This window comes from Gavialis gangeticus, unplaced genomic scaffold (genome assembly GCF_001723915.1).
Source record: "Gavialis gangeticus isolate Ggan-Ray unplaced genomic scaffold, GavGan_comp1, whole genome shotgun sequence".
In the NCBI taxonomy this organism is placed as follows: Eukaryota; Metazoa; Chordata; order Crocodylia; family Gavialidae; genus Gavialis; species Gavialis gangeticus.
Window position 1 is genome coordinate 74,391,048 of NW_017729022.1, and position 18,241 is coordinate 74,409,288.

Consider the following 18,241-nt stretch of genomic DNA (forward strand, 5'->3'; position numbering starts at 1 on the left):
CTGGTATTACTGTGCATGTAAAAAAAAAAAAAAAAATGCAATAAAAAAGCCGCAAAAGAAAAGTCTTTCTTTTTTAATGGTTCACTTCCTAATCTTAACATTTCAGCTCAGCATTCCTCTTTATATTAAATTGTGTTTGGTTAATAATATGGGAGTGTATTTTCTCTGTGTCTGACTTTACTTCTTTCTATTAATGTTAAGAGTAACTGGACACATCAACATGTGTCCCTGACTGTACTTGGTACTGAAGTGCTAAATGACTCTGCAGTACACACTGGTACTATGCAGTCCCAGTGGTGCATGGTTATTTTTAGAGGTTTCATCGCTACAGCGATGTAGATGCTCCCACTGAGGATTTAAAGCTTGATCCAGTTTCATTTGACAATGGAAAATTATCCATCAGCTTTAGTGGAAGCAGAACAGCATCTGTAAGCCCTTGTCTATGAAGGAAGCCATGTATGGTTTAACAAAGGGAGTGTTTTTTCTGTTGATATAAGCCTTGTCCACACGGGAAAGTTACACAGTTATAACCAAAATTGTGAATTTCAACTGGGTAAAATGGATGCAAACCTCTGTATGGAAATTTATCTTGATCAGAGTGGCTTTTTTCTATTTAGTATAAGTTTAATCTCAAACATCTGCTAAATTTGAATAAACCATCTTTAACCTGAGGGGAATCTATATGACATTTGTACTGGTTTAAATAGAGCATTTTAAAAATGGGTTCAACAAAACTGATGCATTTCCCATGTAGACAAATTCATTGCACTGGGAACAAGCTCTGGGTGAATATATATATATATCCCTGTTCTGTTTCAACTCTGGATTGAAGCAATTTACTAAATCAATTCCTTGCCTGCATAAGCTAAATAAATATAAAAAAGGATTGAACTAATTTAAGGGCTAGCCCACACTTGCACAGTTGTACTAAGTTGTTAACAATGTGGCTTAAAATCAACTTAATTGATCAACAGTGCAGTTCTATATGTGGATTGGGTACGTGTTTATGTCTGTAATACAGTAGTTTAGCTTTCATAGGTAAATTTATGGCTTCAAGCTAAATCAATATCACTCCTTTTAAACTGATGTAAGAAGTGTCATACCCAAACCATGCACCGATTTAAAATCAGAATTACATTAAAGAAGCATATTTTGGGCATGTGAACTTACCTTAGGAAGGTTTGCAAAAGAATTTTTCACATACAAATAAACAGGTTTTCAAATGCAGGTTTATTTACTCAGTGCAAATTGCATAGGGTAATCACTCCAGGAAACCAATGGCATTGCATCAGTTAACACCAACTGAGGATCTGAGCTAGGGTTTATGTATAATGAAGCTCAGATGACATGCTTAGCTGTGGAACTGCTAAAGGTGAATTCTTCATAAATTAGCCTCACTTGCCTACTTTCTGTATGAAGAGCAGCAGCCATGTCCTGAGCTCCCTTCTGTCAGCTGTAGGTGGGCTGGTGCCAGGTATCTTAGTTTATAACTGCAGCTGGGAAGCTCACAGCAGAGGGGAGAGCTATAGGGATGAGGTGGCATTCTACAAGTTGGGGCTTATTACAGATCACTTCAAGGGGCTGAAATCCACTCCAGTATTTGGTTGCTTCAAGAAGATCTGCTTATAAAAACCTGCTGGGGAAGATGCTGCCAAGCCTCTTGGAGCTAGCTCATATTAAGCATAAGGTACCTGGCCACCCTTTTCCTCCTTCAACAATTGCTTAGATTCACAGTTGGTCTGCTCCTCCCAGTCTGACACTGCTGGGCAAGGAGATCAGCTAGCTTGCTGGGGCTCATGCTTGTAGATACTTGGGTTCATCAGGCCTGAGTTTCATGAGCTTATCCACGCAGAGCAAGATGAGAGTCAGAAACCAGAGACTCCAGCCAACAGCTGCTGCAATCCAGCCGTACTCGTCTACCCCAAGCTGGCAGCACTTGGCCGCCTGTGGGCAGAAGTCCATATCTGATAGCAGAGAAAGCAGAATAAGGCATACAGGACATTTAATACTTAGCAGGCTTCTCTTTGCTAAGGGACAGCAGGGGGTGAGGAGGGTAACTTCTGTACACTTCATCCAGGCCCAAAGGCTGGGTCATGGCTGAAAGTATACTGGCCCTTTGAGGGTAATCATTACTGAAAGTAACCATGTTGGTTGGAAAGAAATGGTTGTGGGCAGCTGGTCGGGAGCAGGGGTTTCAGGCACTGGTATGTTCAAATTGGCACTCAGTTTGGTTTAACTTAATAAAGTTAACCTGCTCCTGAAAGCTGGCTGTGGCTCTTCTACTGAACCCACAACCACTGCAATGATGAAAGCTTTGACTTTGACTAGTTTCTCTTCATTTTACTCCCATGTCCCTTGGGACCTTGTGCCACAGGTAGCTATGCACTGGCCCACCTGCTGTATGCCAGCTCAATCCTGAGAGTGGTGGGAAAATCTTCCTAACTCTAGGAACAAGAGGAGGACAATGGACCAAACTGCCCAGGGAAATTGTTGGCTTGTCTTCACTGGAGGTTTTTGGGAAGTGACTGGATAGATATCTATTTAGGATGGCCTAGGAACAGTGAGTCCCATATCTGTGCAGGGTGTTTGATTAGATAACCCTCAAGGGCCCTTCCAAACCCCTGGCTCTGATTGTTCTTGCAGCTCCACAGATTGGAGTAAAAGTAGATGCTTCCAGAAAAAAAACCAGGGGGTAAGTAAGGCAGGCAAATTTCAAGTCACTGGGAGTGCAGCAGTGCAGAGGAAAATCTGATTGAAATGAAAGCCCTGCAGGAATATTTTTGGGGTGGTCTAATAAAAGCTACCACATTTACCCAAAGAACTGTGTCTGCAGGAATGTTTGGCACCTGAGAGAGAGAGCTTTCTGCACTTGAAAGAACCTCAGCTTAGTTAAACTCAGCATGTTTGGGTGGAGCCTGGTATCGGGGCATGAAGGGCTCTTTCAGAAGTATCTCCACACTCAACACGTTTGCTCTGGAGGGGCCCAGTCCACTGGCAAGCCAACAGAAAGAGTAAAGGGGAGGGGAGGGTTGTGCATACGAAAAGGGAAATGCGAAGCCTGAGCTATGCTTTCATTCTTGGTCCGTGAAGGCTGTGAACCTGGCTGAACATCTCTGGATGCACTGGATCTGAGAGCCAAGCTGATATTTGGGTGAATTAAAGATTGTAGTGGAACCTTTCACAGAACTTGACCCATCACTTAAGCTTTCACGCAACTGCATTGTTTAACAGTAAGTCCCACTTTAGAGCATCCTTTCAATGACCTTTTGTATATGCTCACTGCCTGGCTTCAGAGTGATAGGAATGAATCAAAGAAGTCTTACAAGGACATTGTGCCGAGATCCCGCTTCCCATGTAGTCCACCAGGGAGCCATTGGAGCTTCCTTTAGCCTCTGGCAGGAGAAAACACAGGACAAAAGGTACTTGCATTGGAAAAGCAAAAACTAGTCTTGGTCACAAGCTGGACACAGGTCTTGCTCTTGAGTATTCGATTGCCTGCAGGGCCAATCTGATGGAGACCCTTTTCTGCCAGGATAAACTGAGTAAATATATCTTTATGGTGGCTGAGGCAAAATGTTAACACCTGGAGGCTGGGGAGGGGGGGTTGCAGGGGCTGCCACCATAGGTGCTGGCTTTGCCTGTACACATTGACTACTTGCTCTAAGACTACAGTTAATGAAAAAGGGAGTTGGTGCTTGTTAGGCGTTGCCAGTACTGCGAGAACCTACTTCTGTTAAAGCCAAAAAACCCCCAAAAGTTTATTCTACTTTTTAAAGTGGGATACGTGGTGCTTTGCCAGGGAGTATGTGCCTACATTTTTATAATTGTGACAGAGCCTCTGACTGGTTAATACACTTGAGTAGTGAGGCTTTGCCACACGTTGATCTCGGTGTCAACACTCTTCCTAAGGAATGACCATGCAGAGACATGTCAGGTGCAGGGGGTATGCACAGAACTATTTTGCAAGTAAAGGGGTATAGTACATGGCCATAACAAATGTTGAAAGCCACGTTTCTAGGATGCGGCCTCCTCAGTTTACTTTGTCGCACCCAACCATTTTCAGTTACATGCTTAGAAAAAAATGTCTTTTCTTTCCTAAGGCTGAACGTGATTTGTAATTGTTTCTTTTTTTCGTGTCCCATCATGCATTACACAAACATGGTTAGCCAGTTCCTGCCCTTAAGAGTTTGCAGTATAAAAATGGACAAGATGATAAAGGCTGGATAAAAATATAGTCACATCTTTATACATGAGAACCTAGGCCCAGGAAGCTTAAATTTAAACATTTCCAAGGAGCTGGTGAGGGCCTTTTAAAATCCCAACCTCAATGACTTTCTAAAAGTTGTGCTGAAAAGCTGACAGAGCTTGGAACTGAGCCCACATCCCCTAAATCTCAGTTGTATGCCTTAATCACAAAAAACAACCTTTTCCAGTGCTGATTAGGTAAGTTGTTATCTTTTCAGAAATAAAGAATCTGCAAAACTTGGCCTTACAAGGAACACAGAGGAAATCGGTGTCGTGTCAAGTTATACTTCCCACTCACAATTACTATCTTGTGTCTCATCTTTTATTTTAAGCCATTTGACTTTTTAGAGAGCTGGGAATTCTGTTCTTTCCTCCAGGCATCTCTCCCCACCCTAATACAGTGTGAATTAGAGATGGAAAATAGCAGTAAGTATTTCTAGTTCCCCTTCCCATTTTTGCCAAAAAAGGCTGAATGATCTTGCACAAGTCATAGTAGTGATTTATGCTTCGTTTTTCTGTCTGTGAAGCCTCACAGGAATGTCATAAAGCCTCATTAAATTAATGCTTCTAGAATGAAGTAAGCGATTTTAAAAGAAAGCTGCTGTTGTAACTTTACCATCCACCAGAAAACCAGACATTGTAAAAAACAGGTTTGGTGACCCATCTTTAAAAAAAAATGTCAAAAATATCACTGAAATGCAGGTGATATTAAGACAGGAAAACATTTGCTCGTGGGTTCAAAGCATCTCCTCCACTTAGAGGAGGAGTAAAATTTGTTGCCAGGAATAGGTGCCCTTTAAAAAAATGAATCAAATTGTACAGCTATTTTAAAGTGGTCACTTACCCCAGGAATTTGAGTATGGAAAGCAGATGCTTGCCCTTTAGCTGCCTCCAGTACTTAATACTCTATGGAGCAAACTGAAGCTCAATGAACAGTCTGCTTTCTGAGACTGCTAAAGTATGGTAAATACCTGCAAAACCAACTCTATTCAGGAAAATTTGCTCAGTAGCTCTGCATCATCATTTTCTTACTAACTTTAACGTAATGCCACTTCTTTAAACATCATAGATAAGAGACAGTGGCCCACCTTGTTTCTTGCGTAAAGAACAAACACCTTGTTCAGTCTATTCATCATCTATATACTGAGGCACAAGATGTTTGGATACAACACTGATGGGCACGGTGTGAGAATCTAATTAGAAGAATAAAGAAATTACCTGCTGAATAAGAACTCTGGAGAATGGTCAAAAGCAAGATGAGAGTGGTGGTAGTACAAAGTGCTCTAGCGAAGTGTTTCATTCTGGGAATTTAGAGCCGAGTCTGAATTTGCTTAGCAGTCGCTAGCAGCTTTTAGAGATGCAGGTCCTGGATATAATGCAGGTCCTGGATACAGTGTTAAGCCCAGTGACCAGTGGAAAGGGTGGAGCAAACTCCTGCTGCCAGTACACCTTGAACTTTCCTATCATACATTGTACAATGAAAGAGAAAGGCTTTACCCAAAACAAAAACCGGCCTGTTGGCAGCCCTCAGGGTTAGTTAATTTACAAACAGTGTAGCTGGTAGAGGTTTCCTGAAGGTCAGGTTCCATTTTCTTTGCAGAATCTACTGTAGTTAGAGACCAGGCCAGTGCATGGGGATCAGATCAGTCCCTCCAGCAAGGGCCCTTGGTCTGCTCTTGTTCTTAGCAAGATTAGAGGGACTTGGAAGGAAATAGAGGTTCAGTGGGGAACTCTATCATCCGTTTTGATCTAACACCTGGCTGACTCCACACACTTGCCAGTCTCCCCTATATCACCTAGCAGTTCTGTCTTTAAACTTCTTCTGGACAACTTTTTGTATGCATCAGAGAGTAACTCGGGCTGTAGGCCCATACCTTTGGACCCAGCAAAACAGAGATCCGCCTTCAGCTTCCTCTGTGCAAAATGGAGTTTATTTTCTACCTGTGGGGACTTTTACCATCTTTAATTTTCCCTGAGCCTGAGGAAGGGCACGTGTGCCCAAAAGCTTGCAAACAAAGGTTTGTTTTTTTTCCGCAATTGCTTTGTTGGTCTAATAAAAGGTATCATCTCAGAACCAAGAGTTCTAGAGTTTTGCACACCTTCTTTAGCATTTTCCTTACAGAGTCCACAAAGTGCCAATTGGCCAAAGTACCTTCTAACCTGAAGGAGTGAGTGGGGAGTTTAATTGTCCACAGACATTCAATTCTTGCCTCTTAGCTAAGGTGAAAGTCCCATGCCAAGAAAGATGTGGTTTTGTCTGTGCTGAAATGACCACCACCAATTCTATACTGGCAATGAAAGGCACCATATCTCTCTACTGATCCCCTTAAAAATACCTGGTACTTGAGATCCATACTTTCCATGATGAAATAATTTGATTCAAAGTTTCCCATAAGAAGAAAACTCAGCATGTGTAGGTGACTATAAAGACAAACAGCTGAAATGGACATGTTTACACTTATCTACCAGGTCTGTCCTTTTGTTTTATGTTCTTGCTTGTTCACTCTTTGCACCTGATGCAGATCGTTCTTGGCACCTGATGAAGTTGCCACTGCCCATAGCCAGTCTGTTATGGGCTGTTCTTGCTGGAGCCATCCATCTGTGTACCCTGTACGTTCCTCCTGTTGACACTGAAGCAGTTGTGGATAGTGATTTGTTGCTTAACAGTAGAACTGGATGTATGACCAAACTCTGTCATGCAGGAATCTTTAAATAAACAAACCCTTGCAGGACTGGCTGTTCTTTAAAAGTGTCTTTGTTCCCCAGTCAGGCATCTTATGCCTTTTAAAATTGACATACAGAATCATTTTAGCTATGGGTAATTTTCATATTGAGGGCTTTCCTTTATTTCCTGAAAAGTGTGCTTTAATGTGAGCACCATGTTATCTCAAAAATAGAAACAGTTTACTGAGAAGAAAGTCCTCTGCCCTCCTTCACCCTGCCCTCTTTAAATTTCTTATCTTTGGTTTCTGCTGGAAGTGGGTCTTGTAGTTAATTCTGCAACCATGAGCAACATAAATGCTCAATGTATAATAGAAATGTTTGGGAGGAAAAAGTAAAAATAACTCCATGGTTGCTTAGTGAAAAAAAATGTGCCCTGTGATAAAACACCTTTAAAATTCTAACCATTATCCAAACAGTATGCATCTGGTTATATTTAATAATTTCTAACTCTAAGAGAAACTATCTGCCTTCAGGCTATTTGCATAGCTAAAGAGTATTTTATGTGCAAGATTTATTCCTTTATTTTATTTGTTTAATTGTTATGCCCATGATGTGCCTGATCCTAAATCCGTTGAAATCAATGAACAGACCCCCCTTGACTTCAATAGGTTTTGGATCAGGGTGAAAATTAAGGACTTGTTCAATGAGCTCAGATATAATACAGCATCAGCCAGCCCTGCTAAAAGTTCTCCTCGCACATAATTGGAATTTATTTCACACCTTACCCATAACACTTTGATATTTCAGTGCTGCCTCTCTCTTCAGCAGAGGCCTCTAATCATGCTGAATTGCATTAGGAGACTCACTGAACTAGTCTCTTAGTTCTGATCTATTCCAATATTTGAACTTCAGTATCTGGAGGGGAAAGGCTAGTTTCTGAATCAGAGAAATTATAAATGGGAAAGAAAGTAGGCCATCTTGTCTGTTCTCTACCTTAGATTTTTCTTCTCCATATTATTCCAGTTTCCAGGGACACTTCTTCCAGCTCCCTATTGCAACAGGTTCAACTGTAAGTATAAACCAGTTAGCCTTCATTCACTGTAGGATGGTTGATTAAGCCAAGTGAAAGAGGGGCCAAGTATCAGGGTACACAAATTAAAATTTCCCCTGAAAGCATACTTGTTTATATATATATATATATATAAACGCATATATAAATGCTTATATATACATGCATACTTACAATGCATAACAAGTGTGTGTGTGTGTGTGTATAAACAAGTATGCTTTCAGGGGAAATTTCAGGGGAATATACATATAAAATCTGGCTGGTTCAAGGAATTATCTCTCTCTCTCTCTCTCTCTCTCTATATATATATATAGATAGATAGATAGATAGATAGATAGATAGATAATTCCTTGAACCAGCCAGATTAACACATGTACACACATCCTTACTATTTCTTTCTCTTACTGTTTAGTGTATTGCCATTTGGATCTATTTTCTACATTCTTTGATTATTTTGTCAACTTCCAAGTCAACCAGGATGACACCTGGTTGGATATGTTTTGATGAGATACCCAACATAGAAAATATAGGGTGTATCCATTAATCAGTTCCTGGCCACTTATTCCTTTTAGGCAGCTCCCAGTTCTAGGTTGTTCACTAGTTTCTTTGTTCTGAGCTGGAGTCTTCTGATCATCAGGCAAGCCCCAGCTTGGGAGACCTTACGAAATTCATCCTTCCTTACCATCCCAGGGAGGCTTAACATCAGTATTTCCAAGTGCCCTGCCCAGCTTATTTTCCATTGATGGAGCTTCCCCGACTATTCCTGGGGCTCTGTGCTATCCTCCCACAGTCCTGTTAGGCATTTTTTCCTGAAAATGTCAAAAGAGGGATTTTCTGCTCTTTTAGCAATTTTTGCTTCATATTACCTGACACTGAAATATCTGCGGTAAAAGCTGCCTCCTGGGTTTCAGTTTCTCTCTTACTGCTCTTCATAGCTCAACTACAGTTGTGACCCTTGGTGTAGGATTCTTTTTTTGCAATCTCAACTGAAGCTAATCTCTGCTGTGACCCTGGTGAAGTAATAGGATGAGGGAATAGTGTACATGGCATTCCATAACTTAAAATAGCTAAAGCAAAGACAAATTCCTTTTTTGAACAAAGTACTTTGTATTCAATAACATCTTCCCCCCCCTGTTTCTAGCACCTCCAGCCCACCTGAGCTATGGCCTTGGTTCTGCTATTGCAATGAGCAGCTTTGGTGTAAAGAAGGCTTATTTATTTAGGTGCTGTCAGGGTACATTGTACGCAGGTCTTTCTGGCTTGATCAGGGAGAGTCTCTCCAGTTCAATCTGGCAGAGGTGCTGCACACAGACAATGAGACACTGACTCCAAGATACAGTAGTAAGTAGAATCCGCAAACACCCAACCAGTCTAGTTACTTAAGGTGATGGCAGTGTGGGGGGAGGCAGGTGCTTTTTTGGAATGGGGTTTATTCCATTGTCTGGTCACCCACAGTGGTAATTTAATTTTGGATAATACTCTTTTTTTAATAATGTTCCCCATTCAAACTACCAATGTAATGAAGTGGATTGCCCTTTCTACGTCTATCATAAGTCCATGAAAGTAACACAAATGGCATTTACTTCATTCCATATTCACTGGGCAACTTCTTTAGCAAATCAGAGATCTTAGCCATGCTGAGCTAGGGAGGTCCATACATCTGGACATGCCATGTCCCTTCCCCCGCTCTTTCAGCTGTGTGTCACGATAGCTTTTCACTGTAGTTGTAGGCCTGGTCCTGAAAACACCCTGGATAAACAGAGAAGAGTATTATCATTTGTCCAAATAAGTTAGAAGGAAAACCAGGTAGCATTAAACTAATAATACACTACAGCCTTATTTTGAGAAAGGATGAACTGCGCTTAAGGCTCAGACTTAGGAGATATTTTATGGCATTGATACACCTCAGCCAATAAATGAATGATTGTTTTCATTCTCTAGCATTATAATCAAGTCTAGCAACCTCTTTGGATGGCACTGAACTCTTTAACCAATACTATCTTCTCAAAGTCCTGTTTGAAAAGGGAGAAACAATACCTTGTCTTTCAGTAGGTCAGTACCTGACCCCAGTTAATTGGTCTCAGTCTGTGCTGAGGTTTTCTTTCCCCAGCTCTAGGTATAGCACCTCAACAGTGGCCATTCCTAATTCTTGTCACCTAATTAAACAGTAAAACTCACAGATGCAGTGTAGAAGAGAAGAACAGATCACATGCCAAACAGGCATGAAGCAGGCCACTGCCATGACTGGTAGTTTCTAGGTTCAAAGGTTAGGAAAGGTAAAAATCAAAGTAGGGGTACTCAACTGGTTAAGTTGAGTAGGGGTACTCAGCTGGCTGAGTCAGTGTAGGGGTACTCAACTGGTCATCAGTTTGTTCCCTTCCCTCCCTTTCTAGCCCAGAAACTAAAATCTGAGACCCTCAAAAGCACAAGGAGTTTTTGAAACTATAGGCCTTCTATATTAGAAAGCTCTTTGTTTCTGCTAAGATGTCTCTTTACTCTCCTGGTCCACCTGTGTCTTTTAGCTTTTGAGCTCAGTCAAGAGAGAGACCAGAATAGACTGTCTCTGCATGATCACTGCCTCCCTACTTACACTGGGCTTGGTATCCAGAAAAGGAAAAAGATATTAAGTTGCTACGTGCCTAAATTAAATGAACCTGGTTTCTCTGAATAATGTTAAGCAGACTCTTACCTATTGCGATGATAATGCCATTTTGGAAAAAATATTTACATCAGCTTTCAGCAAAAGGTTGGCTGATGCTAAAAGAGTGAATTTGGGGTAGAGGCCCTAGTCTGGATGTGATACCGACTCCTCTTGGATAGCATATGCAGTCTCTGCCTGTGATTTAGCTGCTGTCTTGAAAAAGGAAGGTCTTACAGTCTCCATAGATTCATAGAAGTAGGGTCGGAAGGGACCTTGTAGATTGTCAGGTCCAACCCCTTGGCCTGGGCAGGAGAGAAAAAACGGGCTCAAATGACCCCAGCCAGGTAGATGTCAAGCCTCCTCTTAAAGACCCCCAGGGTAGGAGCCAGCACCACTTCCCTTGCAAGTTGGTTCCAGATCCTAGCCGCCCTGACGGTGAAGTAGTTCTTACGGATGTCTAATCTAAACCTACTCTCCAACGACTTGTGGCTGTTATTCCTTGTTACCCTGGGGGGTGCAAGGGGGAACAAGGTCTCTCCCAAACCCTGCTGGTCCCCCCTACTGTGTTTATAGATGGCCACCAGGTCCCCCCTCTCAGCCTTCTCTTGTGGAGGCTGAACAGGTTCAGGTCCCATAGCCTCTTTTCGTAGGGTCTGCCCTGCTGTCCCTGGATCAGGCGGGTGGCCCTCTGGACCCTCTCCATGTTGTCCACATCCCTCCTGAAGTGCAGTGCCCAGAATTGGACACGGTACTCCAGTTGCAGCCTGACCAGTGCCGCATAGAGGGGGAGGATCACCTCCTTGGACCTGCTCGAGATGCATCTGTGGATGCACAACAAGGTATGGTTAGCCCTACTGACCGTGACCTCGCATTGTCGGCCCATGTTCATCTTGGAGTCAATAATGACTCCAAGATCTCTTTCTGCCACCGTGCTTGAGAGAGAGGAGTTTACCAGCTTATAAGTGTGCTGCTGGTTCCTACTGCCCAAGTGCAGCACCCTGCACTTGTCGGTATTGAAACCCATCCTATTTTTGTTAGCCCACCCCTGCAACCTATCCAGGTCCTGCTGTAATTTGTCCTTCCCTACTAGCATGCCCACCTCACCCCAAATCTTGGTATCATCAGCAAATTTAAACAGGCTGCTTTTCACTCTGTTGTCCAAGTCACTAATAAAGAAATTGAACAGTGCGGGCCCAAGCACCGAGCCCTGGGGGACTCCACTCTTCACTACCCTCCAGGTCGAAAAAGACCCATCCACTACCACCCTCTGAGTACGACCCTTCAGCCAATTTGCAATCCATCTGACTGTGTGGGCATCAATGCCACAGTTGCCTAGTTTTTTAATGAGACTGGGGTGGGAGACAGTGTCAAAGGCCTTGCTGAAGTCCAGAATAACTACATCCATGTGGAAACGTGGCCCCATTGACATCAATGCAAGGTTCACCATTGACTTCAACTGAGCCAGGATTTTACGTAGTCCTTTACTTTAGTATTTGAAGTGGGGTAAGGACTATAAATCATCCTTTGTCATCACATTGCTCCCATTCCATTAAATCAACAAAAAATAAAGGCCCCAAATCAGCATTTGTTATTACAAACACAACCTTCCTTTTTTGGTAGTACCCCTTTAGCATGAGTCTGTATTTCACAGTATGATGATAGCAACAGCTTGCCTGGAAGAAAGTCATGGCTCTCTCTCATCCTGTTTGATTTATAGTATTGTCTCTTTGTTTTATACCTGATGAATAGAGCTGTGCCTGAAACAGCTTACCAGTTTTCTTTGTTTCCTGGTAGTTGCTATTTCTTTAACCAATATTTGCACATGAGTATTTCCTGGCTGATTGAGCTCAGTGTACATCACCTTGCAGAAGTTTGTGCTCGTTTGAGAGCACCTTGGCTGTGCAAGCAGGCATGGCCGATTTGTTATTAATCACAACACTGTATGCAGATGCGGCACGGCCAACCTTTGTCAGAGATCTGACATGAAAGATTTAGACAGAGCCAGGCAGCTCCTGATCCATTCTGCTCACTGATTGTTTTAGGACAAAATGGGTCTCTCTTCTCTGGTCTAGACCAGTTCAGTGCTGAAAAGAAAAAAAAAAATCTTCTAATGCCACCTATAAAGAAAGAACAGTTAAGTTCAGTCTCTCATTTGCTTCTCAGTTGAGCAGTTGAGGTAAAAGTAGTTCCAGAGTTCTTCAGACTACATAAAAAGCAGGTGAAGCAGGTAAGAGCAGTCATTTGTGTTATCTTACATGAGGAACTGAGTTAGCTAAGCCAAAACTCAATGTTGTCATTGTTGAAAACAGAAATCTAATGAGTCAATGGGGACGTGCTTTATTCCCGTATTAAGGAAATGGCTGGTGCAATATTAATTGATGATTGAGAGTTGAGATATGCTACTATTCTTTGTATGAAAAAGTCAAGAAATAACTCTTGCAGCACTGGGTTTTATTATATTTCAATTCTGGTAGATTCTTATCATCCCCTGGTACTCTTGGAAGAGAACAAATGGAGTAGCTGTGAATGCTTGTTTAGCTGAATAATTTTGTGGAACATGAGGTGAGAAGGATACTGAATTAGCCAGAGAGACAGACAGCTGACAAATTCAGTTTGGGCATATATACAATATTAATAAAATAGCAGGTAAATTAAGTGAGAAGTGTCTGGTAAGTTCATGGAAGTTGAGAGGGTAGTGGCTTTTCCATCCCATGAGAATTTTCAAGGTTTTTTTAAAAATGTTCCCATTCCAAATCAGTCCAGAAATTCATTTTTTATGTTCACAAGTGATAGACTGGAAAAAAAGATCAGCTGAGATGAATAGAAACATGTTGTTTAAATAATTTCAAGACAATTTGTTGGATTTTGATCTTTAATTAAAAAAGAATCGCTTTTTGCCCAAGATGACTAAAAATTTAGGACTAAAAGTTGTTTGTATTTAAATTGCAAAATCATTTCATTTGAAAACTTGAAATGAGACAATCATAAATTTAAAAAAAAAAAAATCAAATGGCATCACTTGAAAAAATCACACCCTGCCTGTCAGCTCTTTCAGGTCTTAGGTATTGGCATTGCCTGATGAAAAAAGGTTTTGTTGGAAAATTAGCAACTTCTCAAGTACATAATACTGATAGACGATATATTTTACTTTAGCAGCTACTAGTTATCATATGTCTCATTTTCTGTACCTTAAGCTACTGAGCAGACAAGCACAGTGAGCTATTCAAGCTCAGAGGAAAAATGACATGAATTGCCTAAATATAAAAAGTTGAATGCAATGGCTATCTGTACCATAGACCATTAGCATGTTTTGTAAAAATCTACTAGTTTCTGATTTTCCTTTCTAAAAATGGCCTTAGCAGTTTAAAGTATGAGGCAATCTGAACACATGCCAAGCTAGTGAGACTAAGCATTGTGAAGCCAGGCTGAAACCCCCCCCAGCAGATTAGGGACAATTTCCTTCCCCGCCTCTGTCATTAGGTGCAGTTACTTTTGGTTTAAAAATGTACATTTGGGAATGCATTTTCAAAATTAAATGAAAGCAGATAATGTGTCCACTTGTGTATTTTATCTGGGCAAGCAATTTCTGTGCATATACATGCAAATTAGATAATTATGTGCATGACTGATTAGTTAGGGGCAATTAACACATGCAGTATCCCAGTGTAAATATTGGTAACAACATGCACAAAGCAAGTGTAGAAGGGCATGTGCATTTTGGTGTGTGTTATTGCATGTGCCTAATTTTGCCAATAGCCCTTTATGAAAGAAAGTATGTTTTATAAAGCCAAATGTCTAATATAAATAGTGGAAGAAGTAGTTTATTCTAATGGAATGAAAATGGTTTTTCCTTTTGTGATGGAAACAATTCCCCGTACGGCGTTCTCCATCCAAATCCCGCTGAATTAAAGCGTGAGTGAAACGGACAACAAACAGACCTGTCTCCTTTACTTGTCTAGTTTCAAGCCTAATGGAAGATGTGATCAGGTCTGTCAGTTCATCGCTGTTCTGTGCATGCCTCTGACAAATTCAGTCTTTCAGAGACTCAGCATCCAAAATACATTACTTAGCCAAATGTTGGGGATGTAACTCCGTGCCAGGCACAGAGAGAAGAGAGGATGCAGTGTCCTAATGACAAGTGTGTGCTCATGCTCATTCCCCACCCCACTTCCGATGGTCTACCCAGTTGTGGTGATGTGTGAAGAATCCTGTTCAAATTGCAATGCCATAGTGTTTCTTCCACCTCTGCAGGTGATGCTGTACACACCAAACACGGGTTGTTCTTTGCTCCCAGGGCTCTTCCTGACTGTAGCAACCAGGAGGAGAATAACTGGAAAGAGAAAACTATAAGGAAATAGAGGATAGGTGGAGGGGGCTTCCTTCCCAGGCTCACCTGCTCTGGGATTCCTTACACCCTGGATTTTCTCCCTGGAAGGGTATAAATGGTGAGAAACAAAGTCCATCCTTAGGTCCACCTGGTTTTCCCAAAGAGTTGCTCTTAATGACTAACTCTGGCAAAAAGCCCTTTGATTGTATCCAGGGGCCCTGACCATTGGCTGCAGTAAATCCCCTTACACCACAGGAGAGGAGGCATGGGAATACATCGAATCCCTCCCCTGCCACAAGTCAGGGATCCTCTTGGATAAAGTGGAGTGTCTCTCGCTGACATAACCCTGCACTCCCTGCCGCTAGGAACAAGTGTCTGGGTATGCTAGAGGGTGCCGTACGGCAGAACTGCTCTATTTTCTCACCAGTCTAGCTGCAGCGTGGTCCACACACAGCGGTGAGAAGCCACCATGAAGTTAGAGCAGCCCTGTGGAAGGCTGGATGGGGTTTGGTCGCTGCCATCCCATAGCTGAGTCGTGACTGCAGCTATTTCCAGTTCAACTATTGCCTGTCCTCATGTTGTACCAAAATGCCCCCATGCTTTGCTAGAGACTTGTAACGCCCAGAGGCGAGTGGTGTGCTGGGTGCCCACTGATTAGCTCTCATCCTACAGGCTTAGGAAGACCGTGTTTCTGCAGCATTTGGTGTTTTGAGGTGTGGCATGAGGCAGCCTCTAACCCCCTCCTCATATCAATATCTTTGCAGAACCGGCACGAGCAAGATGGCCTCGGCCTTTCGGAGCGAGGAGATGTGCTTGACTCAGCTATTTCTCCAGGTGGAGGCTGCGTATTGCTGTGTGGCAGAACTTGGAGAGCTGGGGCTGGTTCAGTTCAGAGATGTAAGTAGGTCTAAGAGGTCCTTGGGGAGGAATGGTGGGAGGATGGTTCTTGACAATCACATACCTGGTCTTACGCAGTGCTTTCTCACTAGTAGATCTCAAAGCACTTGACACAGGTGGTCAGTATTGTTAGCGCCATTGTATCAACAAGGCAAAATTGAGGCATAGAGAAGTGAAGGGACACACCCAAGGGCATCCAGCAGACTAGCAGAGTTAGAAACAGACCATAAATTTCTATCCAATAGGCAACACTGCCTTCCTTTCATTATTAAAAAGCCATGATAAATGTGGTTGCCCTTAAAATAAGGTTCATTCCCCAGCTTTGCCACAAGCATCTCCCTGAACAAATCACTTACTCCCAATGCCCCTCATTTCCCTTTCTGTAAATGGGGGATAAAAATAATACTGTCCTTAAAATCAATCTCTTCCCAACTTCCTTACCTTGAATGTCCCTGTTACCTTTTGGTGGTTTTCTGAAGTGGGTATCTACAAGAGTGCTACACAAGGGCAAAAACTATGTCAGGTGTTAAAATGTCCAATGACAAGACTATACAATATTTCTATGAGGCTGGAAACTGAGATTTGTGCCTGACTTTCTGAGGAGAAAAGCAAGAGTGGCTGAAATATTCTGGGTGGATTAATGGAGAGAGAGAGAGGGAGAGCGGGCCACTCTGAAGATATCTACACTGGGAAAATGCCTAAGCACTGGTCAGCACTAGTGCCAGCAATGGTGGAGCCTGTAGGATAGACACAAATGTCTATTCCTTTGGGGTGGTGTTAGCAGTGGAAGCTGCACTAGAGATGGAGAACGGTAGTGCAAACCTGTCCTCTGTTGCCATTTCAGCTACCCCTGGTGGATTTGTACCACCACGGATGAGTGCTTTAATAGGTAGCCTTCTGTACGCAAGGCTTGTGAAAAAGATTTACAGACCTAATAAATAAATAAATAAATAAGTGTGACATGGGTAGGCAGAAATTTGATTGTTAAAATGAACAAGGGGGAAGAACGGCTCTGAGAGTTGTTCATGGGACAGCAAATCTTTTGCCGATTGACTGATCCTTGCAGAGTGGCATGGATGATATGAGTTGGAGGATTTTGAGTTAGGTTCCTTGGTCACAAGTGACAAGGTGCCATACCCAGGAGTAGTATCACCTTTGGTACTTGCATTAGAACTGTACCACAGGGAAAGGCACTGCTTTGTCAGGAGAATAGGTAAGATGAATCACTGTGCAAAAATGTCCAGCTTATCATGCAGGAAGCCAGACCCAGGATCCCCAGTAATCTTTTCTGGCCTTAAAACTCAGTAAAACCTAATGATTCCACCTCAGTCGAGACTTTTCCTGATAGTCTACATAAAGTCATAGTTGAATAGACTTAAGATACCAGTCAAGGTTGAGCCATACTGATATCCTGAGGAAGTTTGACTACTGCTGCTAGTAACATATCTTCTGTGGCTAGAAGACTGTCTGTTGGTCCACCAATGCATAAGGCAGCATCTTTTACAAATTCTAATATATATTTGAATTAAATATAACCACAAGCCATTGCTGGGTTTGGTTTTCCTTACATTTTTAGCTGAACATGAACGTGAACAGTTTCCAGAGAAAGTTTGTGAATGAAGTGAGAAGATGTGAATCCCTGGAGAGGATCCTACGTAAGTAGATAAATGGTAAAAGGCTTTGTCTTTAGAACCACAATGATCTAGTATTAAAATAAAAAGTTCTCCAGCTACCAGACAGATTAAATGGAATTTGTCATGAAGATGGTGCTACTTTCATCACTGTTTTCCCTTTTATCTGAAGGGTCTGAAATGCTCAAAATGCATCCAGTAAGTCTCACTACACACTGTGGGTTCAGTGGGTATCCCTGTTACTTTGCAAGTAGGCAAATTTGGGTAATGAGAGGTTAAGTAAGGCCCCTGCCACATATTATGCAATTAATTGGTTAATTGTTCATTAAGTTTTACGAGCACTCGTGGTGCTCTGGTGTGGTGCCAGAGGACTGGAAAAGGGCCAATGTTGTTCCCATTTTCAAAAAAGGGAGGAAGGAGGACCCAGGAAACTATAGGCCAGTTAGTTTTACCTCGATCCTGGGTAAGCTTTTTGATAGAATTATCATAGCGTGTGTCCACGAGGGGCCAGCGGGGGAGGTTATGCTTAGGGGCAACCACCACAGGTTCATTAGAGGCAGGTCGTGTCAGACCAACCTGCTGTCCTTCTATGACCAGGTCACAAAATCCTTAGATGCAGGGGTAGCAGTGGACATAGTCTTCCTGGACTTTAGGAAGGCCTTCAACACTGTCTCTCACCCCGTTCTCATTAAGAAACTGGGGGACTGTGGTGTCGACACCTACACAGTCAAATGGGTCGCTAACTGGCTGGAAGGCCGCACCCAGAG

At 42.4% G+C, this 18,241-nt stretch overlaps 2 protein-coding genes across 3 annotated transcripts in view; one reads left to right on the forward strand and one right to left on the reverse strand.

The window, feature by feature from the left end:
* Positions 1-1,212: 1,212 nt before the first annotated feature.
* On the reverse strand, positions 1,213-5,716 carry TMEM213 (transmembrane protein 213). Its single transcript, XM_019515392.1, has 3 exons — positions 5,464-5,716; positions 3,324-3,392; positions 1,213-1,964 (listed from the first exon to the last, which is right to left on the reverse strand). Exons 1-3 carry the CDS (start codon positions 5,543-5,545, stop codon positions 1,795-1,797), a joined length of 321 nt encoding a protein of 106 aa, XP_019370937.1. The 5' UTR covers positions 5,546-5,716; the 3' UTR covers positions 1,213-1,794.
* Positions 5,717-12,650: 6,934 nt separating this feature from the next.
* ATP6V0A4 (ATPase H+ transporting V0 subunit a4) overlaps positions 12,651-18,241 on the forward strand; it is a 79,953-nt gene continuing 74,362 nt past the window's right edge. The window contains exons 1-3 of one of the 2 annotated variants that reach the window (XM_019515395.1): positions 12,651-12,846; positions 15,711-15,843; positions 17,420-17,498. In XM_019515395.1, the coding sequence (XP_019370940.1) occupies positions 15,727-15,843; positions 17,420-17,498 (196 nt within the window). In that variant the 5' untranslated portion in view covers positions 12,651-12,846; positions 15,711-15,726. The remainder of the gene's footprint in view (positions 12,847-15,710; positions 15,844-17,419; positions 17,499-18,241) is intronic. The other variant, XM_019515394.1, reaches the window with a different exon arrangement.

Bases quoted from the DNA above. Each gene is read 5' to 3' on its own strand.
- TMEM213 (XM_019515392.1), bottom strand. From the start codon at position 5,545: ATGAAACACTTCGCTAGAGCACTTTGTACTACCACCACTCTCATCTTG. The intron at 3,393-5,463 runs GTAATTTCTTTA...TTCTCCTGCCAG, and splicing joins CCAGAGTTCTTATTCAGCAG to AGGCTAAAGGAAGCTCCAAT. The intron at 1,965-3,323 runs GTAAGACTTCTT...CTCTGCTATCAG, and splicing joins GATCTCGGCACAATGTCCTT to ATATGGACTTCTGCCCACAG.